We start from the raw sequence: 19,795 nt of genomic DNA on the forward strand, positions 1-19,795 counted from the left end.
TGCGCAGAGAAAAAGAAAAGAGATCGGTGCAGCAATGGGTTTCGCAGCGACAGCACTCGGGGAGAAGGTCGACTAGGGTACTGTGACAGCGAAGAATACTGCATCTTACACGGAGCTCCGACGACCTGCGGCCCACTCGCCACTTATGAGCTACGAGGAGAGGAGTGCACTCGCGCACACACGCACTAGGGAAGACAGCCACCAGGAAACCGGAGTGCTATGTTGGTGCGGTTTGCGCGGGCTTGATTGCCCGTGTGTGTGTGTGTGTATGTAAATGTGGACTCGACTCGTGAGAAAAAAAAAGGTCCGGGAAGAGCAGAAAAGGCGAAGTAATTAACAGCGCAGAAATTTATACACATCAGCAAAGTGATGCACCGGTCAGTGAGAGCGCGGAAGGAAGACGGGAGAGGTTGAAGGATGGAGAAAGGAAGGCATGCAGCTGTAGGGACCAAAGCACCTGTGCTTGAGGTGCGAACGCAAAATGTAATGATGCAAATAAAACGACAAGGGCCCATTTTCACGTGGCCAGAGGTCGGTTATCCCTCACCCCCAAGGTGACACACACAGAGGGGTAGCAAACCACTGTACTCAGTGTGCACGCAGTAGGTGACTCAAGAGCAGGTTAGAAAAAGACGACATCAGCAGTGCCTTCCGTGATACGAGACGTCTGTTCGTGAACACCGCCTCACAACTCCGCCCTTCCGGCGTGTAATCAGTTTTGCAAGTTGTCTCTGCCTTCTATGTGGCTCCACTACACCTCTTGCGCGGCAGAGTGTGCAGATGCTCTGACGGATACATCACTGTGTGTTTGTGGGTGTTTGCTTTGTTCTGAGTGCGATTGAACTCTTGGTGGGGAAGAAAAGAAAAAGGGTGGACGCTTGACACACATCCGCATATAGAGGTGGGGGAGGGGAACATGAGGAGGAGCGACAAAGAAGGAGCAGAAAGACAGCCAGTCTCGCAACATCACATGAGCGTCACCCTCGTCCCCCCCCCATCAACCCCAACACTGTCTCCATTTACCCACTACACATGTACATCAAATCGCAAAGCACAGCGCACATCAACGCACAACTGCAAAGGGGGAACGCGTGAAAGAAGAAGCGCCTCTACATCGAAGTAAAAGAGAAGAACAAGAGGGAGAGAGAGGGAGCGGCAGAGCGGCAGACTCACCACGGGGTGTGCGCACGGGTGCGAGTAGAAGGGGGGGATGAAGGCCATTACATCAGGAGAGAAAAGGAAAGAAATCAATAAATACCCACGACGACACAACAAGCGAGGCGCTCACGGCTGAGGAAAGGCGAGCAGGAGGCCACCACAAAAACACCGGGAAGACCCCCAACGCACTCGACAGCAGAGTCAAGCGATACTCACTCACTCACGCATGCACACGAGGAAAAAAACAAAATGCGGATATGCGGCTCAGAGGAGGAGGAGGCTACAGGAGGAGAAAGAGAATGAGGCAAACAAAGAACGGCAAGTGAGCGAGGCGAGCGATTACGTCACAAGATGTGGCCCCACCTCTTGACTTCATGCGCTCAGCTCGAGCAGTTTGTCAGCAACACAACTCTTTCCTAGCCCAAACCCAACAGTGACAGCGCCCATTCGCACTTGTCGAGTGGTCTTCCCGGTCTGTCAACGCCAGCCAGTACGTCCTCCCCCTTCTCTCCTCTTTGCCCGACGGCGGCGCCAGCGCCACGTCCGACCGCAATTCACATACACCCACGAGGAGAGGCATACAAAGGAAAAAGAAATACAGCGAGAGTAGAAATGAGCAACTGAGCAGTGGGAAGGCAGAAGAGGGGCACCACCCGCATCGCACACCACGCGCAAGTCCACACGTAGGCACAAAGTGAGCGAAAAGGTGGATGTCCTACGTACGCCATGCTTCGTTGGGAGACCTCATTTCTTGCCCTTGGACAGCTTCGAGGAGCCGCTACGGTCGTGCGCGTTGGTTGCCTCGACGTAGTACACCCACTGTACCGGTTGCTGGGGTTGATTTGGCGCCTGCTTGCCAGGCGGCACGCATGTAATAGTAATGCGACCTCGCATCACCTCAACACCCTCCTCCGGCTTGCATTGCACCATCACGTTCGCCGTCTTGTGCGGCGCGATTGTCTCCGTCTTGCGCGATGGCACGAAGAACTGCGAGTCCGACGTCACCGCAATAGCGACCGGATCATTAAAGACGTTCTTGAAGGGAAGCTGCACGTTTTGGCCTGAGCGCATCACGAAGGGGCCCTGGCGCTCAGGCCATGTGCAGCTCGCCACAATCGGGAACGTGTACACACCAGCGACAGCAGAGACAAACTCGATCGTCTCAGCTACCTCGCCAAGCTCAGAAGGCTCATAGCTAAACTCCACCACCACCTCTTGCCCCTTGGGGACCAGTGAGGTGGACGTGGCTGGCGACGGCGGGCAAGCGTTCACCTTTACCACCGCCCCTTGGCCGCCGCCGCCGCTCGCACCGACTCGCGTGAACGTTGCCGCACCTTTCCCTAACGCCTCGCCACCGACGCGGATCGAAAAATCGGTGTTTGTCTTGGAGTAGTGCGTGAAGCGCAGGACAAAGTTTGTGTGCTGCCCCAGAGGGCAGACTAGCCGAGTCATCCGCTCCGGTGCCGCGACGTCGCACGTGGTCAAGAGTCGAAAGTTGTAGACAGCGGTGGTACCTAGTTCAGCAGACGTCACGGTGCACCGCAGCATCGCCGGCGGTCTTGGGATAAGAGGGAAAAACTGTACCGGCGCCTGCACGTGACTGTGCGCTGGCACCGTCAAGGTCGATGGAAACGTAAACGCCTCCAGAGCGGCGCTCGCGGCGGTCGTTGATGCAGTGCCGTCCGCAGCTCCCACCTCAAGCTTGAAGACAGCCGGTTTGGACAGGGGGTTTGTCAGTGGAATCGCAAAACTCGCCAGTTCGCGCAGGGCAGCGTGCAGGTCAACAGTCGACGGCACAGACACCTCTACAGGTCGCACGCGGATGACAAACTCGTAGAACTGCACGGCCTCAGCTGCCGCGGTGACGCCAGGGCCATCAATTGGCACAAAGCGCACCGTACCCTTGTACACACCATCGCACAACGGAGTCACCGTTAGCACCGATTCTCGCGAAGCGCCGGGAGGAAGCTCGATCACGTTCTGCGCCGGGGAAGCTGTCGGCGCTGTTGCGACTCGAGTGCTCAGTCGGCCAGAGCGCGCGTTCGAGATACTCTTTCGAGCACAACCGTCGACCTCAGCTTGCTCGATGCGGATCAGGCTAGAAACTTGCGCAGTCGACTGGTTTGATTCGTCGGTGCCCCTCTGGGTCACCGAGCTCCACTCCACTTCTCGGCGGAAGCGGGCAGTCTCTGTGGCGGACCAGTTGCGAACCTGGAAGTAGAGAGGTAGACTAGCCTGCGTAACACCGTCGTACTCCTGCACCGGGCACGCCAACCCAGGAGCTTCAGCGGTGCCCTCCAGCGCTACGCATCGCCCAGTGCCGTCGGGAAGAGGAATGAAGAGGGTTGCCTTGTCTTTTGATGACGGCATGTCGGTTGTGGAGTCACTCGACGCGTTGCTGCACGATTTGCCGGATGCCACTGCTGTGTTAGAGGTTGGTCGCACCGGCTGATACGTAACAGCCACCATCGTCTTCGTCTTCGGCTTCAGCGTGAGCTGCGTCGGGCAGGTCCAAAGCAAGTTGTCCAGCACAGGCTCTGTTGTCCATGGGGCATCTGACGAGTTGTACACCTCGATCAGCTTCACATCCGTCTCGCGTGCGCGGCATGCGAAGTGAACCGTCTCTGTAGCCGCCGGTTGAGCGACCCAGCTCGATTCGATCGTGAGTGAAATTTTAGGTGAGCTGTCCAGCTCCACGGTCAAACTCTGCTGCACTGGCGCTGACGGCCCTGTCGCTGCGGCTGTCGTGGTGTTGCCTTTCTTCGGCAAGCTCGGCGTGTACCGCAGCTCACAGGTCAGTTCCGTGTGGGCTCTGACATAGCCGGAGGACGGAACAATGCTCCATTCACCCTGCGGTCGCAGCTTCTGCAGACTGCTCACCCACGAGAACTTTTGCGAGATGTCGCCGCTGTTGAGGATGGACACTCGTCGCGTCGCCGAGGCGCCGACCACGACATCGCGAAACAAGAGCACCGACGTGTCCAGGTGCACCTCCGCATCGGCGCACGACCCGCTGAGAGACAAAAATGGCACCTCCACCCCGCACACGAGCATCTTCACCTCCCTGCTGAACCCGCCCATTCGCTGCTTTGGTGCAAAAGACAACACCACCGTCGCACTCTCCTTCGGCTTCAGCAGCATCGCCAGTCCGCTTGCTGCGGTTGCCGCCGGCGCCTGTCCTGGCAGGAAAATGGAGAAGCCCTTCTGCAGAAGGTCGTCGACCATGGTCTGCGCAAACGATATCGGGGTCGGGATCTTGCTAAGGCACAGCAGCTTCACCTCTGTCTGCCGCGTCTCGCCGATGCGGACAATGCCAAGTTTTGCAAACGGATTGACCACCTCGACGCGCGGCACTACACCCTCACCGGCGAGTGGAATGAGGACAGTGTGAAGGCCGTTGAAACACAGGCGCAGACTGTCATCGTACTGGCGGACCTCAGATGGCACAAAGGTAAGCCGCAGCCGCGCCGAGTCCTTGGGACGCACCACAAGCGTCGTGCTGTCGAGGCGACACCATGCGTTCTGCCCAGACACGCTGCAATCGACGGTGACAACTTCCGACTCGAGGTTAGTAAGCTGCAGCACCGCCACAGCGGCCCCAGACACCACCGTCGAGGAGGAGTTCCGCAGTAGAGAGGCGCAAGCATCTGGCAGCCCCGTCGCTAGTCCGTTGTTGTACGCTGAAATGAATCGAGGTCCGAAGTCGTAGTGGTCAAAGCTGAGTTGCAGCCGGGGCAAGTAGGCCGTGGCTTTGATGCTGACCTTGTAGGCGACCTTGCCCTCGATGCGGAAGAGGAGGCGGAACTGCCTCAGCGTCTCCTCGCACGTCGGGTGGTACTGAAACACAACCACCCCCGTCTGCTTCGCGGCAATCTCGCCCTCCATCCCCTCCAGGGTTACAGAGGAGTTCTCCGGTGCCTCGACGCTGTAGTGAAATGGGTGGGAGCCGGTGTTGCGCATCGCAAAGCGGCGCACGATCGTTGAGTGCACCTGCACCCGATCGAGATTCAACATAAGCGGCTGGCCGCGCACCACGAGCGTTGGCTCCGCCCCATCCTCGATCGGCTCTACCTGCAGCGAGTCGTGCACGCTCACGCCGACCCCCTTGATGTTGATTGAGAGCGGAACGCTCGACCGCTTCACCGCGCAGCGGAGCGGCACGTTGTACTCCACCTCGTCTTGCGGCGAGAACGTCACAGTGACTAAGAGCCGCTCGTGCGGGGCGATGCTACCACGAAGAGGCCTGACAGACAAGAACGATGACGTCCCCTCCATCGACAACTTATCCCATGAGAAGGTGAAGGGGATGTCGTCGCAGTTCTCCAGGACAACCGTCTGCTCGGCCTGGGTGCCGACCTGCACGTGGCCAAAGATTACCTTGCTCGCATGAAAGTACACATTCGGCTCGACCGCGGTGCCGACCAGCACGAACGGGATCGTAGCACGGCCGGGGATCTGGAAGGACCAGGCCGACTCCCGCATCCCCAGGGTGTCCGCGAAAAACTCAAAGGTCGCCTCAGCCTGGCGCCCGGCGGCAATCACACCGATGGGTGTCAGGCAGCGGAACGGCGACACAGAGCCGCCGCTGGCACCACTGCTGCCGCCGCCGGCGCTTGCCCTGCGCCCCATGCCCTCCTCGACCCATTCGTAACTATACGCCGTTGCTGTCGGGTTCACTACGGAGAACTTGACGATGGCCTTCGTGTGGAGCCCGCGGGCGAGGAACTCCACGACGACCGTGTCATGGGCCCTGTTGGCCACACTGCCGTTGGTTGCCACCGAGCGCGTGTCCGGGTATGTAGTAGGTGGGACGTTGAAGTGGACAAGTGGGCACTCCGCTACGCCTTGCAACGGCACGCGCACCTCTGCAGGGTCGCTGTGTGGCATCGACAAGATTAGCTCCGCCGTGATAAGGCCGACGGAACGAGGGGTGAACTCGACGTGGAGGTCGACCTGTGCGCCGGGCGGTACGGCGCTCGCCGCACAAGACGTCGGTGACCGCACGACAGAAAAGTCAGCGGTGGGGGCCGTGTAGTCCAACGACTCGTGCAACGCCTCAGCACCATTCTCAAGAGCAGGAGCGGCAATAGAAGCCCTAGAGGCCATGCCAGTCGTCGTCGCTGAACTGTCGCCGCGCCGAGTGTATGGTAATGCCAAATCCTGCTGCGATACGACCCGCGTTGCCGCCCCTTCCACCTCGCCAGAGGTGGCGATGCAGTACGTCAGAGGCAGTCCCACGCTGCCTATATTGGTTACTCGCACTATCGCCACACGCTTCTGCATCAGATAGGTGTGCTCGAAAGAAATCGCTTTCAGGTCCGTCACCGCACCGGTTGCCGCGTTGACCAGCTGGCACTGGTACGTCGGCACACTGCAGCTGTACCCCAGCGTGAGAGGCTGTGTCACGGTGACAGCGTCGACAAGGACGTACGGTGGCTCCGGCAGCGCCTCCATGACCTGCTTCAAGTTGCGGCGGCCAACCATGGAGGCGGCAGTGGACAGAAACGCGGCCGTCGCAGCTGTCGAGTGTGCCCCGGTGGCGGAGGCGCTCGTAACGATGTCGTCCTCGCGCAGGACCCACTTCGGAGTCTGCATTGAGTTGTCCCATTCCGTGATAGCCGCGTTTGTAGCCCCAGTGGTTGGGGCTGCGCCGCCGCCAGCACCACCAGACGCGGTGCCACCGCCACTGATGCTGGAGTGCACAAGTCCGCCTCCCAGCGCACCGGTCAGCAACTGAATGGACTGGACATGAACGCTGCAATGCGCGACTTGGTGAAGGTTCTGCAAGTCTGTGCGCACCACCGCCGTGATCTCCCGCGTGGCACCGGCGCTGAGGTGTCCGGTGGAAGGCACCATACGCACAACGTCGTTCGGATACTGCCACTCGTAGCGCACCAGCGACGCTGTATTGTTTCGAACGGTGAAGGTGCAGCTCTTGTCGACACCCACCCAGCAATCTCCAACGTCATAGAAGTCCGGGCTAGACGGGTCGATGCCGTCGAAGGAGATGGGGCTGTCGAAGCTATGGGCAAGGACGTGCACCTCCTTCTCCTCAAATGGGTTTTCTCGCAGCAACACGCGTAACCGTGCCGCCGTCGTCTCAATCTGGGTCGGCGCGTACACCAACTCAACGACCTCAGACTGGCCAGCAGGCACAAAGAGCTCGGCCCTGTTCCGCGACAAGGCGCAGCGGTGCTTCTTGACGGTGCTGCCAGCGGCGCCGCCGCTGGTGGTGACCGTAAAGGCGGAGCTCAGTGCACCATCGCCATCCCCCCCAGTCGGCATAAGCTCGAGCTGGACCTCGGCCGTCACGCACCCTACATTCCGTAGCGTGAAGCTGCGCGACGCGACGGCGCCGACACGCGTCAAGGGAAGCTCTAGCACCTCCGCGACAGTGGAACTGACCGCGTAACCATCGATTTGTCCGCTCAGCGATGGGGAGCTAATTCCACCTGAGCTGCCACCCCGGCGCGGGCCTCGCTTACGCTCGCTGCTGGTGCCACCGCTGTCTGTACGGCGGTGCACCCGCTCCGCTGATCCAACGTACACGCCAGAAGACTTGCTGCCGCCGCTCCACGGCGCCGCAGATGACAGCAGGCGCGGTGGCAGTTCGACCTCTACATTAGGTAGGGTGCCCTCGCCGCACAGACCAAAGCGCAGCTGCTGCCCGGGCTCCGCCCCGTTATCGCTTGAGGTGGCGACGCTCTCCACTGTGGCCACAAGCTGGCCTTGGAAGCGGCGCAGTGAGCCCGGGGTGAAGCCGATGGTGAGGAAACGGCTCTCATACGGCGGCAGCACCATCTTGACGGTCGTTGTTCTCGTCTGCGCGAGGGCTGCACCGCTGCCAGCCAAGGAGAGATCAAACCCCTCCATCCTGCCTACCCCACCTACTGCAGCGTTGCCCCCACTGCCACCGCTACCTGTGGCAAGCTTGCACGCGCTTCTCGTGGCGCTCGCGTTTCCACGAGCCGCGTTACCGCCGCTGATGTTCCCGCTGGCTCCGGTCGCGGTGGCCTCTTCGAGAAGCGCGACGACAGTGCAAGGAAGTGGGCTGCTGTTGGCAATGCGAAAGCGCTCCTCGCTGCGATGCCCCACAAGAGTCGTGCCGAAGGAAAAGACCCGCTCCTCTTTGCAGTAAGCGCACACACCCTTCGCCAGCTGATCTAGGCGGTATACGACGCGCTGCTCCTCAAAGATGGTTTCGATATCGGCGCTCGAAGTGAGGTCGGCGGCGATCGACGGCATCGCCGGGTAGGCGGATACCTCAACCGGAGTGCCGTACCGCTCCAACTCGGGGCCACTTTGCAGGACTCGCACACCGATCGTCTCGTGAGTGCGGCTCTGCTTGCCAGGGACTGTTGAAACAGTGATAGTCTGCGCGCTACCAGCGGGGATGATTCCCCGACATGGGCGACACGTGAAGGCGCCAACAGCGACGTCCATCTCGCCTCCCTTCGCAGCCTTCGTCGACTTCTTGGCGTTGGCAGAGAGAGCATGCATAGCGGCTGTGGCTGCCGCCGAACCAGCCGAAGTAGCCGAGTCCGCGACATTCGCCACTGTTGCCCCGGTCTCGCTCCCACTCGCGACAGTAGTAGTAGTAGCAGCAGCATCGCGGTAGTTGAAGAGCGAGTACTCCAGGGGGAACACGCCTGTGTTGCGCAGCTCAAATGTGCTCTCGCGCGGCTGGCCAACGAGGCAGGAGCCAAAGTTCACACTCGGTGGTTGCACCGTGTACTTGGTGTACCACGCCTCCCCAGTGATCGGGATGCTCTGCACGGGGTAAAGCAGCTCCTTCTTCTCAACGTCGAAGAACGCCACCTCGATCAGGGACAGCCTCGCCGGCAGCTCGCCCTCCTTCTCCAGGCAGGCCACAACGTCGATGTTGGCGATAGCCGCGTCCTTGAAGCCGACCATGCCTCGCAGCGTGCCGGATGGGCTGGAGAGCGTCACTGACCTCTGCAGTCGCTTCGGCAGCTTCAGCTGATAGCCCACTTCGTACGGGCCCTTGTTGAGAATGCGGATCATCTCGCGCCTTTCTTCCCCAACGTGCAGCACACCAAGCGCAATCTCGCGTGTCCACTCCAGCACGACGTCGTAGCCCTCCGCCTTGATACTGATCGGCACCGACTCGTACACAGCCTGCTGAGAATGGCCCGGGTCCGACACCATAAACAGCATACTGCGCGTGTAGAGGCAGGGGTGGGTCGGCGCGAAGGTCATGCTCAACGTGTAGATGCCGCCTTCCTTGATAACGCCCTCCATTGCGGAGCACTGCAGCTCTGCTGGCCACTGAGCCACTGCCGTTGCGCTGGATCCAGCAACCCCTCCCCCGCCACCACCGCTCCCGGTGCCGCGGACTGTCGTGCCATCTGAAATCGGCACCAGCTTCCACTCCAGCGGCAGCAGTCCTTCGTTGACAAGCGAAAAGACCTTGGTCACGCTTCGATTCAGCACGAGGCGCCCAAAGTTCACTTCCACATCCTTGCACCCGTTGACTGTCAGCGTCGGCCGCGCCCCAGTGCACATCACCTCCGTCCTCCAGGGCAGTGGATTGTCCTTGATGCACGCCAGCAGCGTGTTGATGAAGTCACCCACCTTGTCTGGCGTCGCGCGCAGAGTAACCTGCTGCGAGGCACCAGGCTTTAGCACGAAGCTCGTCGGGGTTACCGCAAACGTCTTCTCTTTCTCGTTGAGGAACGACAGCGTCACCTCCGCCTCACCTGCCTCACGGTTCACAAACGTAAGCGTCTCCTCACCCAGCGCGCTATCGTAGGGGTGTTGCACCTTACTGTGACTGTGGCTGTAGTTGCCGCCACCCGCGTTGCCACCGCGCCCCGACCCACTTGCCGACGGGGACGAGTTCACGCTACCCTTTTCAACGCTGCGGCGGTGGCTCTTCGGCACTGGCGGCGGTGGAATGAGCAGCGGCCCAAAGTCGAATAGTTTCTTGGAGGCAACGTACACCTTTGCTAACCGTTGGCCCGACTCCACGCCGCCAATTATTGACGTGCCGCGAGCCTTGACGACGGGGAAAATGTCCTTCGGATCTCGGCTGATGTCGGAGAGAGCCACTGTGGCGGAGACGGTGAGGCACAGCTGCTGCAACGTGCCAACAACGCCAAAGAGGCACTTTTCCGTGTAGGGTCCCACGTGATCACTGCAGAACTCGAGCGTCAGCGTGACCGATGCCCTCGGCGGCAGCCACCAGCGCGTCACCTCCTCCTCCTGCCGAATTACCGTCGGGATCGACCTGCCTCGGGTGTTGATCTTCTTCGCGAGAATGACGTCACGCTCCAGAGTGGAGAAAAAGTGCACGTAACGGGCTGTGGTGATCACTGCGTCAGGAGGTGTGTGGGCCTCGGTGGCTCCTGCAGCGGCTGCCACTGCTGCCGTTGCCTTGGCCGCAAGCGCCTCCTCTTCCGACAGCGGTGGTGCAAGCACACTGGCCACGCAGTGTGAGCCGCTGATGGCCTCGCCGCCCCAGAAGCGCAGACGGCGCTCGTTCAGGTAGAACCACTCGCCAATCGAACTCGTCTCCACCGCTGTAACTGCAGGCGCGTGCGGGGACTCTGCGGTCACCGTCATGGTGGAAGCAGCAGCAAGAGTGTCAGTCTCCTTAAGGCTCACAGAGAGTTGATTTTCACTGGAAGCGCTGAATGGAAACGCGGCGAGGGTAGCCGATGTCGCCTCTGCAGACACTGTCGGCAATGCCGGTGTGGTAGCTGCAGCACCAACGGCTGCGCTCATCGCGGCAGCGCTCTGGACCAGCTGTAACTCCACCATCTTCGCAACTTCATTTGGGGTCTCTGTCTCAGCAGCGACACATACAACGCGAGCCCAGTGGTTCGCCCTCTCCTGCTCCGCAGCAGCGGCTGCAGCAGCGGCTGCGCCCTTGAGCGGCGACGTGGTAGCTCTGGCACGCACGGTCGCCGCGCCAGTGGCGCCGTCGTCTTCGCCGTTGAGCTTTGGTGGGGTGCCGTACTTGCCGAGAAAGTGCGTGTACCACTCACGGAACTGCGCCGCGGCGTCAAGGTCAGCCCACTCGGGCTCCTGCAGCTTCTTTGCCCCTTCCGCCGCTGGGGAGGTACCTCGGCCGGTACCAGCAGCCGCCTTTGCTTTGCGCGTCGACCTCGTCGTCGACACCAGCGCCAATGCCTGCTGTTCATCCATCTGCGTCTGGGTGAATGTCTCCTCCACCTCCCGCTGTACAGTCTTGTGGGGCAGCTGCATCATGTACCCTCTCTTCAGTTGCTGGGCAGCCTTCAGATCGCGACGACAGTCGTTCAGATGCTTGAGTCGGTGCGTGTAGTCCTCACGTGCCTCCTTGTCAAGCGCCTCAAATGCCTCCTCGCTCAACAAGGTGAGGGACGCTGCCGCGACCCGCGCCTCGTGGTGCGCCTCCAGGGCCTCAGCCCTCCGTACGCCGGACATGGGGGTGCTAACGCCCAGCGAAACAATCTGGAGAGGAATGCGCAGGGCATCGCAGGTCTCTTGGAGCACCTCATACATCCTCCACGGGTTCTTCAGCACGGCGCAGCTCAACCCATCAACCACGAGGCGAAGCTGTTGAGGCTTTGTCGTTGCCGAATCACTCGACTCAGTAAGGGGAACAGCATCACAGGCTGCAGAGGCTGCATGGTCAGCGATGCACCGGCTCAGGTACCCCTGAAGAGCGTCACGCACAAGCTTTGGTGTGCATGCGACGTATGACGCAACCAGCGCGTCGCTCGGGGCGGTGGTAGCGCCATCGGGCGTGGCAGGCACGGACTCCGGCGATCCGTGGGCCAGGTGAGAAAGGAGGAAGCGAGCCACCGCTCCGCTCACCGTGTCGTCGCGGTCCGCCTCGCGTCGGATGAGTTCATCAACGTCCACGTGGATCACGGTGCTCGCATCCGCCCACTCAGTCATCTGCCGTGCCAACATTGTCTTGCCGCTGTGGGGAGGTCCGACAAGGAGAACAACGCTTGGGCTCGCCATTCGCGCCGCGGTGCAGCCGTCGCCAGCTCCATGCCTCTGGTCTGCAATACCATCGGCCACAACTGACCTGTCGCTGAGGCTTCTCTCGATTCCGCCAGACGCAGAGACAGCCGACTGATCACCCACCTTGCCCTTTTCGTGCCGCGCACCTTTCGAGCTGGAGATGAAGGCGCGGGATGCGGCAGAGATGGATTTCCCCCGCGATGTTTTCCCGCCCTTGTTAGCCGCCGCTGGTGCGCTCGCCAGCGCCGCCTCAGCAGCTGATAACTCAGCGGCCGATGGCGCCTCCTTCAGCGCCTCGGAGGCGGCATGCACGCGGGCGAAGATGGACTCTAGCAGCGCTTCCGGCAGGTTCTCGCCTGCCTCCAGGTGCGGCAAGAGTAACTCCTGACCCGGACTCACCTCCATTGCGCGACGTAGTAGCCTTACCTCCTGTATGTGCTGCGTGTCACGGCCCAGGCTGTACATCTCCACAGGAAATTCCTCGTTGTTCGTCAGCGTCACCGACTCATGTATCACCTGGTGCGGGCGGACCACCGGTAACTGAACCTGCGTTGTGGAGAGACTGATTTGGTACTGGAAGGTGGTGCCGCTGAGCTTCACGGTAAGAATACTTTCGGCGGACCCCTTGCCACAGCGGAAACGTAGAGTGGCCATGGCTGGCGCGTTGCCTCCATGCTTGCTGAGCCCTGCATCGCCCTCGACAGTAATACCGTTGGGGGCAAAGTACACCTCGATCGTGGTGGTGCCAGACGCCTCGACCACACCATGATCTTTCTTTACCCAAAATTGAGGCGCTGGTGCAGCCCGCTGGGACCTGGCATTGCTACGGGGCTCGGCGGCGACGAAGCCGGCAGGTGCATGACTCTGTCCGTCGCGCAGCAACTGTCTCCCTGGCGCTGTGGACGTCAACGTTTCCGCCGCCACCCCCTCCTTGCATGTGACCCGCCATGGACACGGCACCGCTTCCGGATTGGTCAGGACCAATGGTAGTACCTTGACCTCGCCCAGCAGCACCGGCCCAAAGCGCACTTCCCTTTCAGCAGTACGAAGCGACGGGGTGGCGACGTAGCAGCGGCACTCTACCACAATGACTGGACCATGCTTCACATCGATGACAAATTCGTAGCGGTTCTCTCCATGGCGCACGAGGCTCTCCGGCTTTGTGGCGTCCATCGTCAACACCAGCGTCGTCGTTTCCAGTGGGCCAACATTGATTCCCTTCACACGATCCACCGAGATGGGCAGGTGCTCGAGCTCCTTGCTGTCCACCATCGCATTTACCCCCTCCGTCGAAGACGGGTTCGTAAGCTTTAGCGTCACTTTGCGCACATCGTGCCGGGTGAGATGCCCAAAGTTGACGACGTAGCGCGCGAGGACGAGCTTCTCGGTCCTGGCGCCTTTGCCATCTTTGCCAAGCAGTGCCGTCACGGAGCTGCGACGAAGCCCTCGTGGCGCCCAGAAGAGCGGTAAGTCAGCTGCCCCATTGGTGCCCGCGCAGTAGCTGTGCTCTGACACCTGGAACTCGCTTACAGCGCGACAGAACGCCAGCCGCTCCGCCTCCAGCGACGCCCATTCTCTTTGCATCAATGCGGGTAGCGCCGGCGCGCTTGACTCGGACGCACCACCTGCTGCTGAGAGAGTGGTGGGCAGCGGAGCCACCGTTCGCGACGCATACACACTGCGCAGCTGCGACGACGCCAGCTTCGACTCCACGTACTGAAGTGCTTCAGTAAAGGCGTGAAATGGGGCTCTGTACACGGCCACCTCGTTCTCCGCGACCGATGCGGTGGCGCTCGTCGTGGCCATCACCAGCCGGTTCATGTACCCCGAGCCGCGCAGTCGTATCAGCTGCGGATCAAGGTGCCCGATGCGCACCCACAAGGTCTCCTCGAAGACGTCTGGCACGGTTGGCGTGAACGTTATGAGCAGCCGCACCTTGTCCCGTAGTACACCAGACACGGGAGACACACGCACGCACTCCGGATGGCACATGCTGCGCTGGTCGACTTCCCAGTTGACAGGGACGAGGGTGCTGTTCGACAGCATCACGGACTGCGTGGCTGACTCGTAGTATGGGAGTCGACCAAAGTTGATTTCTGTTCGGTCACAGCGCGCCTGAACGACATTTGAGGCCGCATGTACGTCAATCGTGTAGGTCGGGCCGCCGTGGACGCGGCACACAGCCGTTGCCAGAGCTGCCTCACACCCGGCTCCTTGGTAAGTCACCTCGACGCTCCTTGACTCTCCCGGCATCAGCATTCCAGTGAAGGGGACAATGTCGAAGGACTTCACCGCGGCCGTTTCAGCTTCATCTCCCGCGTTGCCAGTGGGACATGCACCCCTGTCTCCAGGGTGCTGCGCCTCCGCTGCCGCTACGTTACCCACCCCTGCCACCTTTGCGGCAACGCCTGCACTGTTGCCGAGCTTCGGCCGTAACGCCCACTCAAAGCGCGCCGGTAGGTCAACGGAGGAGTTGGACAGCGTAATTGTACGTCGCTTCTCTGTGTTGCACAGAACAGTACCGAACTCCAAAAGCGTCGATGGGCTCATTACAATCGCAGGGAAGCGCAGCTTTGCGCTGAGGCTGACATGCGCCTTGCGTGCGTGATGTGCGAAGCTAAACTGAAGTTTTGCCTTCGTCGTGTGTGACGTGAAGTCGCCACGGTAGAGGGGGTTGCAGCGAACACCGACCACATAGGAATCGCCAGGAGCAAAGAGAATGGTCGACGGCCCCTCGAGCTCAAAGGGCGCATGGCTTGGTGTGTTGGAGGAGTCCCCCACCGGCGGGAGTGACGGCAACGGCGAAACTGCAGCTACCACATTTCGGATACGCAGCGACACAGCGAGCGTCTTGCTGGTGGGGTTCATTATCGTCAGCGACTTGACCAAGGAGCCCGCCGAGGGGGCATCCAGTGCCTGCAGCGGCTCTGCGTTTGCGAAGTCGAAGTGAATGGCACGGGTGCTGCACGACAACGTTGGAACCATAAAAGTGGCTGAGACAGTGCTGCGCAATACCTCCTTGAAGGTGCCAGACTGCTTCAGAGTGAAGGTGTCCGTGCGCGTGCCTGGCTCGTCGGATCCACCAGACAAAGTGAACGTCAACGCCCCGCCGGCCAGGATGGAGGCACGCTCCGGTTTGTAGGCGAAGGCTTGCGGCGGCTCCCCCTCCTTGCCTTTCGCGCTTCGTGTGTTCTGCCACTGCACCTCCTGCTCACGACGCCCATAGTTGTGCAGCGTAATCGTCTCCGCCACCACTGCGGTTGTCAGCACATCGCCGAGCTCGACGACATCGATTGGGCGCTCCGATACGATCGGGATTCCCTTGCCTATCACCTTGACTGTCACAACTGGGCTGCTCTCCGATGTTCCCACCATCTCATCCACCGCTGCAGCGCTGTGCGGCGCCGGTGAGTGGCAGAGGCGTAGTGTATCGGTAAACACCATCGCTTCATCTGGCTTCGCACGGACGCGGACGGTGAGAACGCTGTGCGGCTCCAGCACGCCGTCGGCCGGTTCCATCGTAAACACCGGCACGCGAGGGAAGGGCAGGGTCGTGAGAGTTGACCCCTTCGCGTCACCCTCGACGCGAGCGGCAGCAGCAAAAAGGCTACCGTAGCGGTGGAACACGAGAGAGAATGGCGCCGGCACGGGGCTCGTATTTTTCAGCGTCAGCTCCTTCACCTCTTCGCGCAGGACGTCGACAGTGCCGAACTGGAGGGTGCTCGGCTGCATCTCCACATGTGGTCCACTTGCCATTGCACTCACGAGAATTGTCTGCGGCGGGGCGGCAGCGGTGTCCATGCCCAGTACCCGAAAGACTATGGAGAAGTGCAGCTTTCCAGTTCGCAGGGCTGTCAAGGTCACGGGCATCTGCACCGTCTGGTGCGGAGGGAGCCAATGCGCACCGTTCTCATGCTCCGTCGACACCGGTAGCTCCACCGCCACGACATCAGATAAGACGTCGCCGCCCACCAGCGCAAACTCGAACATGCCCGTCAGTGCGGACTCGTTCAGCACCGTCACGTTCAGCGTGGCGGGGTACCCCACAAAAACACCGCCAAACGAAAGTTCTGTCACGTTGCAGAAGAGGGCTGGTACCATGCAGGTAGCCTTGAGCGGAATCGCGTCCAGCACATCGTCCACGTCGGCAACCTCGACCAGCAGTGCTGTGTCATAGTCACCAACAGTACGCGAGTGGAGCGTGATGGTTACTGCTTGCGTCGCCCTCGGCGCGATGGCGCCGGTGGAAGGTGAAATGCTCAAGTCGTCCGCATAGGTGCACTCGTCCGGCACGCGTAGCGTGTAGTGCATCGGAATCGGGCTTTTATTCGCAATCTGCATGATGCGCTGGTGTGTCATGTTGTACGAGACGTTGCCAAAGTCAAGTTCCTCAACGCTGCACTGAAAGTGAGGGCCCAGCACCCGTCCCTTTAGAAGCAGTGGCACCTCCTCTACTGCCCCCTGCATATGCACACGAAACACCTCGGAGAAGCTGCCGATGCGGTCTGACTGCAGCTCGATACGCAGCTTTACATTCTCGCCAGGGCCGAGGGTGCCATGGGAGGGGGTAAACCGGAACTTGCTGGAGAAGTCCATCAACGGCGTTGAAGTACCTTTCTCCGCTGAGATAGCAATAGCGGCGCTGGCTGCCGAGACTGGCAATGGCGGCATGATTACGTACTGGCACTGAATAGAGGAAATGTTCTCCATGCGAACTTCATACTCGTGCAGCGCGTTCAAGTAGACGTCGCCGATCTCGAGTCGGCTGTACTCAAGAGAACACTGCGGTCCGAGACCGTGGCCACGCAGCGTGAGAGGAAGACGGCTCGTCAGCCCAGTCACATCCAGGAACGCCATGGACTCATACGAGATGGCAACTTTGGGGTTGAACGTGATGGTGAACTCGCGCGCGCCGCGACTGTAAAGAACGCCCGATAGCGGCTCAATGCGGAACGCCTCATCCCCTGTATAATCATCCATGGTGCAGCGGTGGTGAGGGCACTGATACAGCTGATGCTGGGGACCCTTGCTGCAGCCGTACACGATGCCGCTGGCAGTTGTGGTAAGCTCGCTCTTCTTCTTTGCGCAACTGCAAATCATGCCACCTGCGGACGCGCCGTCGCTGTCGTATTCTGCGTCATCACCGGCTACACTCCCATCGGCATCGCTGTCAAACTCGCAGCGATCGCGGTACGAACTCTTCCACATGAAGTGCACGGTATTGTCCGAGTTGTTGCACAGGCGCACCACTGCCTGCCGCTCAGTCGTCACGTAGGTGTCCGCCAACGTCACTTCTGTCCGCTCCAGCACGATGCCGGTCAACTCCACCACCTGCGCCGACAGCCGCACGTCTTGCACGGTGTCTCCTTCTGGACCAAGAAAAAAACGCAGCAGCGCCCTGCACGTGTCGGCAGCAGTCATGCTTGGGTGAGGATAGAAGTTCAGTGCAACGGGGGCCACCGTCACTGCTGTCCCATCGCCGCCACCGCAGAGAGGCTCGACCACACCGCAGCTGGGCGTGATGGAGAAGTATGAAGATACCGGGTACGATGCGTCTGGCGATACTGCATCAGGAGAGACACCGCTGACATCGAAGATCATCGCCTGCCACATACAGCTCTGCTCTGTCGTGTTCCGGAGGAACAGAGGTGTGCTGCTAGTGCCCTTCGCTGGTGCCTCGCGCAGCGTGAGCGCCGCGGGAAGGTGTAGCTGACCACGACTGGCGTACGCGTGTATTGGGACAGTGAACGATTCGCTGTTCTCGGCTCGCACGACGAGGTGCGTCACGTAGTCCTTAGCATTGCTAGTTGGGTTGAAGATGACTGTGTAGATGACCGAGAGACCGGGAGCCACCCTCAACGACGTCTCCGCCCCGCGCGGCGCCGACAACTCAAAACCACTGCAGGGGCTTGGACGGTCTACGCGCACGTGCGCGTTTGCCGTCGTGTGGTTCTTCAACTCCAGCGTGGCCGTGTACGTGCGATTGGCCTCGAATGTATCAAAGACAACGTGGGTAGGATATACATCAAATGGAAAACCCGGCGAACGCTCCGGGGCTGCCTGTCGACTTTGCAGTGCGGAGGGAGCACCGAGGGTGGAAGTCCTAACAGTCCAGCTGTCTGCCTGCCCGTGCGTCGGCGGAACTTGCCCTGCACCGTCACCCTTTGCATTTGCTGACCGATGCTGAGCACGACCCACTTTGAAGGCGCATCGCTTTGCCGGCGGGCTGCCAGTCGCTCTGAGAGACGCTGAGGCGCCTACAGCGGCGGCGACGCCAGTCGTCAACGCGGCACCCCTCTCCCGTCCGGCAAACGCCGCATGACTCGCAAAGCCCCTCGATGAGCTTTTGAGTGGCGCACTAGACGGCCCAGTAGACGCCGCCTCGGCTGCCTTGCAGGCGTTCGTTTTCGGTGAGGACGAGCGCATTGCCTGCTGTGCTCGGGGCGCCACTCACGCGAAGAAGCGACAAAACAGGTAGTAAAACAACGGAGAACAAAGAAAGCAGTCTAGGTCTACGTCTCGAGAGAAGGGAGGTGAAGCGGGCGAGAAATAGACCGACAGACGGCGGAGGGGAGTTGGGGTGTGGCGCGACTACTGAGGTCACGAGATGTGCGTCAGCCAGCAAGAGCACAGAATGTCTCCGTTCGTATCCGCGACCCCCTGTGACTCTGAGAAGTTAGGAAAGGAAAAACAGGTACGAGGCAAGATGCAGATGACCTCACTTGGGTAGGAGGAAATTGCACACGATAGTTTGAAACAGGAGCGACCAGACCCGCGCACGTACGTGGGCCCTAGCGCAGTTTTCAGTGATGTGCTGATCTTCCTTCTTATTTCTCTTCGCGTGCACCACGCTCGTGTGGCGATTGCTCTGCTGTACTCCGACTTCTCCACACACCACGCACTGTGCGCGTCAGCTGCTGCCGCTACTGATGCCGAGGACGAAGAGAGGAGGGAGGTGGAGGTGGAGGGGGTAGTTGACAGGAGCGCGCACTGAGTATGGGGGCCCGTCGTGTTTGCGTTGTCGTCCGCCGGAAGTAGATGGAGAAAAAAGGAGCCGGAAAAAAAGGAGAGGGTGGAAGAGTCAAAGAGGAGCGCAGAGGGCGATCGTTGGAGGGTGAGCTGTGTGTCGCTATCAATGGCCTTGCCTACCGGTGAGTCAACGCTAACGACGCGACCATTTAGCCTGCACATTGTTTGTCTTTAAGGGGAGCTGGAAGGGGTCCTACGCCTCGAGAACACATGAAACGCTTTGATGAAAAGACGCGTGAATCACTTCTGTGCACGCCAGGTTCCTGCTTCCCCCTCTCAAGCAGTGTTGAAGCGCCTTCAAGTCTGCACTACGTAACACCTCAGCGATACTGGCCCCTCACACACACGATGAAGAGGCCGCAAGAAGGGGCCTTCGCACCGTGCCCACTCTCTCTGCCACACAACAGGAGGTCACACCACCACCCCAGCACCCGACCCTGTCACAGGCCCCATCGCGCAAGGCGAAGCAGCCGCAGACACACGCGCCACACCCATGCGCCAACCGACCCAGCCACACCAGCACGGCCCCAGCACCAAACCACATCAGGCCGGTCGCCACGCGGCGCATTCCTCGGGGCGGCCCAGACTCCCCACAGCAGTGGGCAGCGAGGGCCGGGCAAGATGCGTT

General features: G+C 60.6%; 1 protein-coding gene across 1 annotated transcript; it reads right to left on the reverse strand.

Moving 5' to 3' along the window:
* Positions 1-1,902: 1,902 nt before the first annotated feature.
* LBRM_17_0870 (conserved hypothetical protein) lies at positions 1,903-18,564 on the reverse strand (the record flags this gene model as incomplete). Its single annotated transcript, XM_001563804.2, has 1 exon — positions 1,903-18,564. The coding sequence occupies one exon, from the start codon at positions 18,562-18,564 to the stop codon at positions 1,903-1,905; it is 16,662 nt and encodes a 5,553-aa protein (XP_001563854.2).
* Between the last annotated feature and the right edge of the window lie 1,231 nt (positions 18,565-19,795).

This window comes from Leishmania braziliensis, chromosome 17, assembly GCF_000002845.2.
Source record: "Leishmania braziliensis MHOM/BR/75/M2904 complete genome, chromosome 17".
Classification (NCBI taxonomy): domain Eukaryota; phylum Euglenozoa; class Kinetoplastea; order Trypanosomatida; family Trypanosomatidae; genus Leishmania; species Leishmania braziliensis.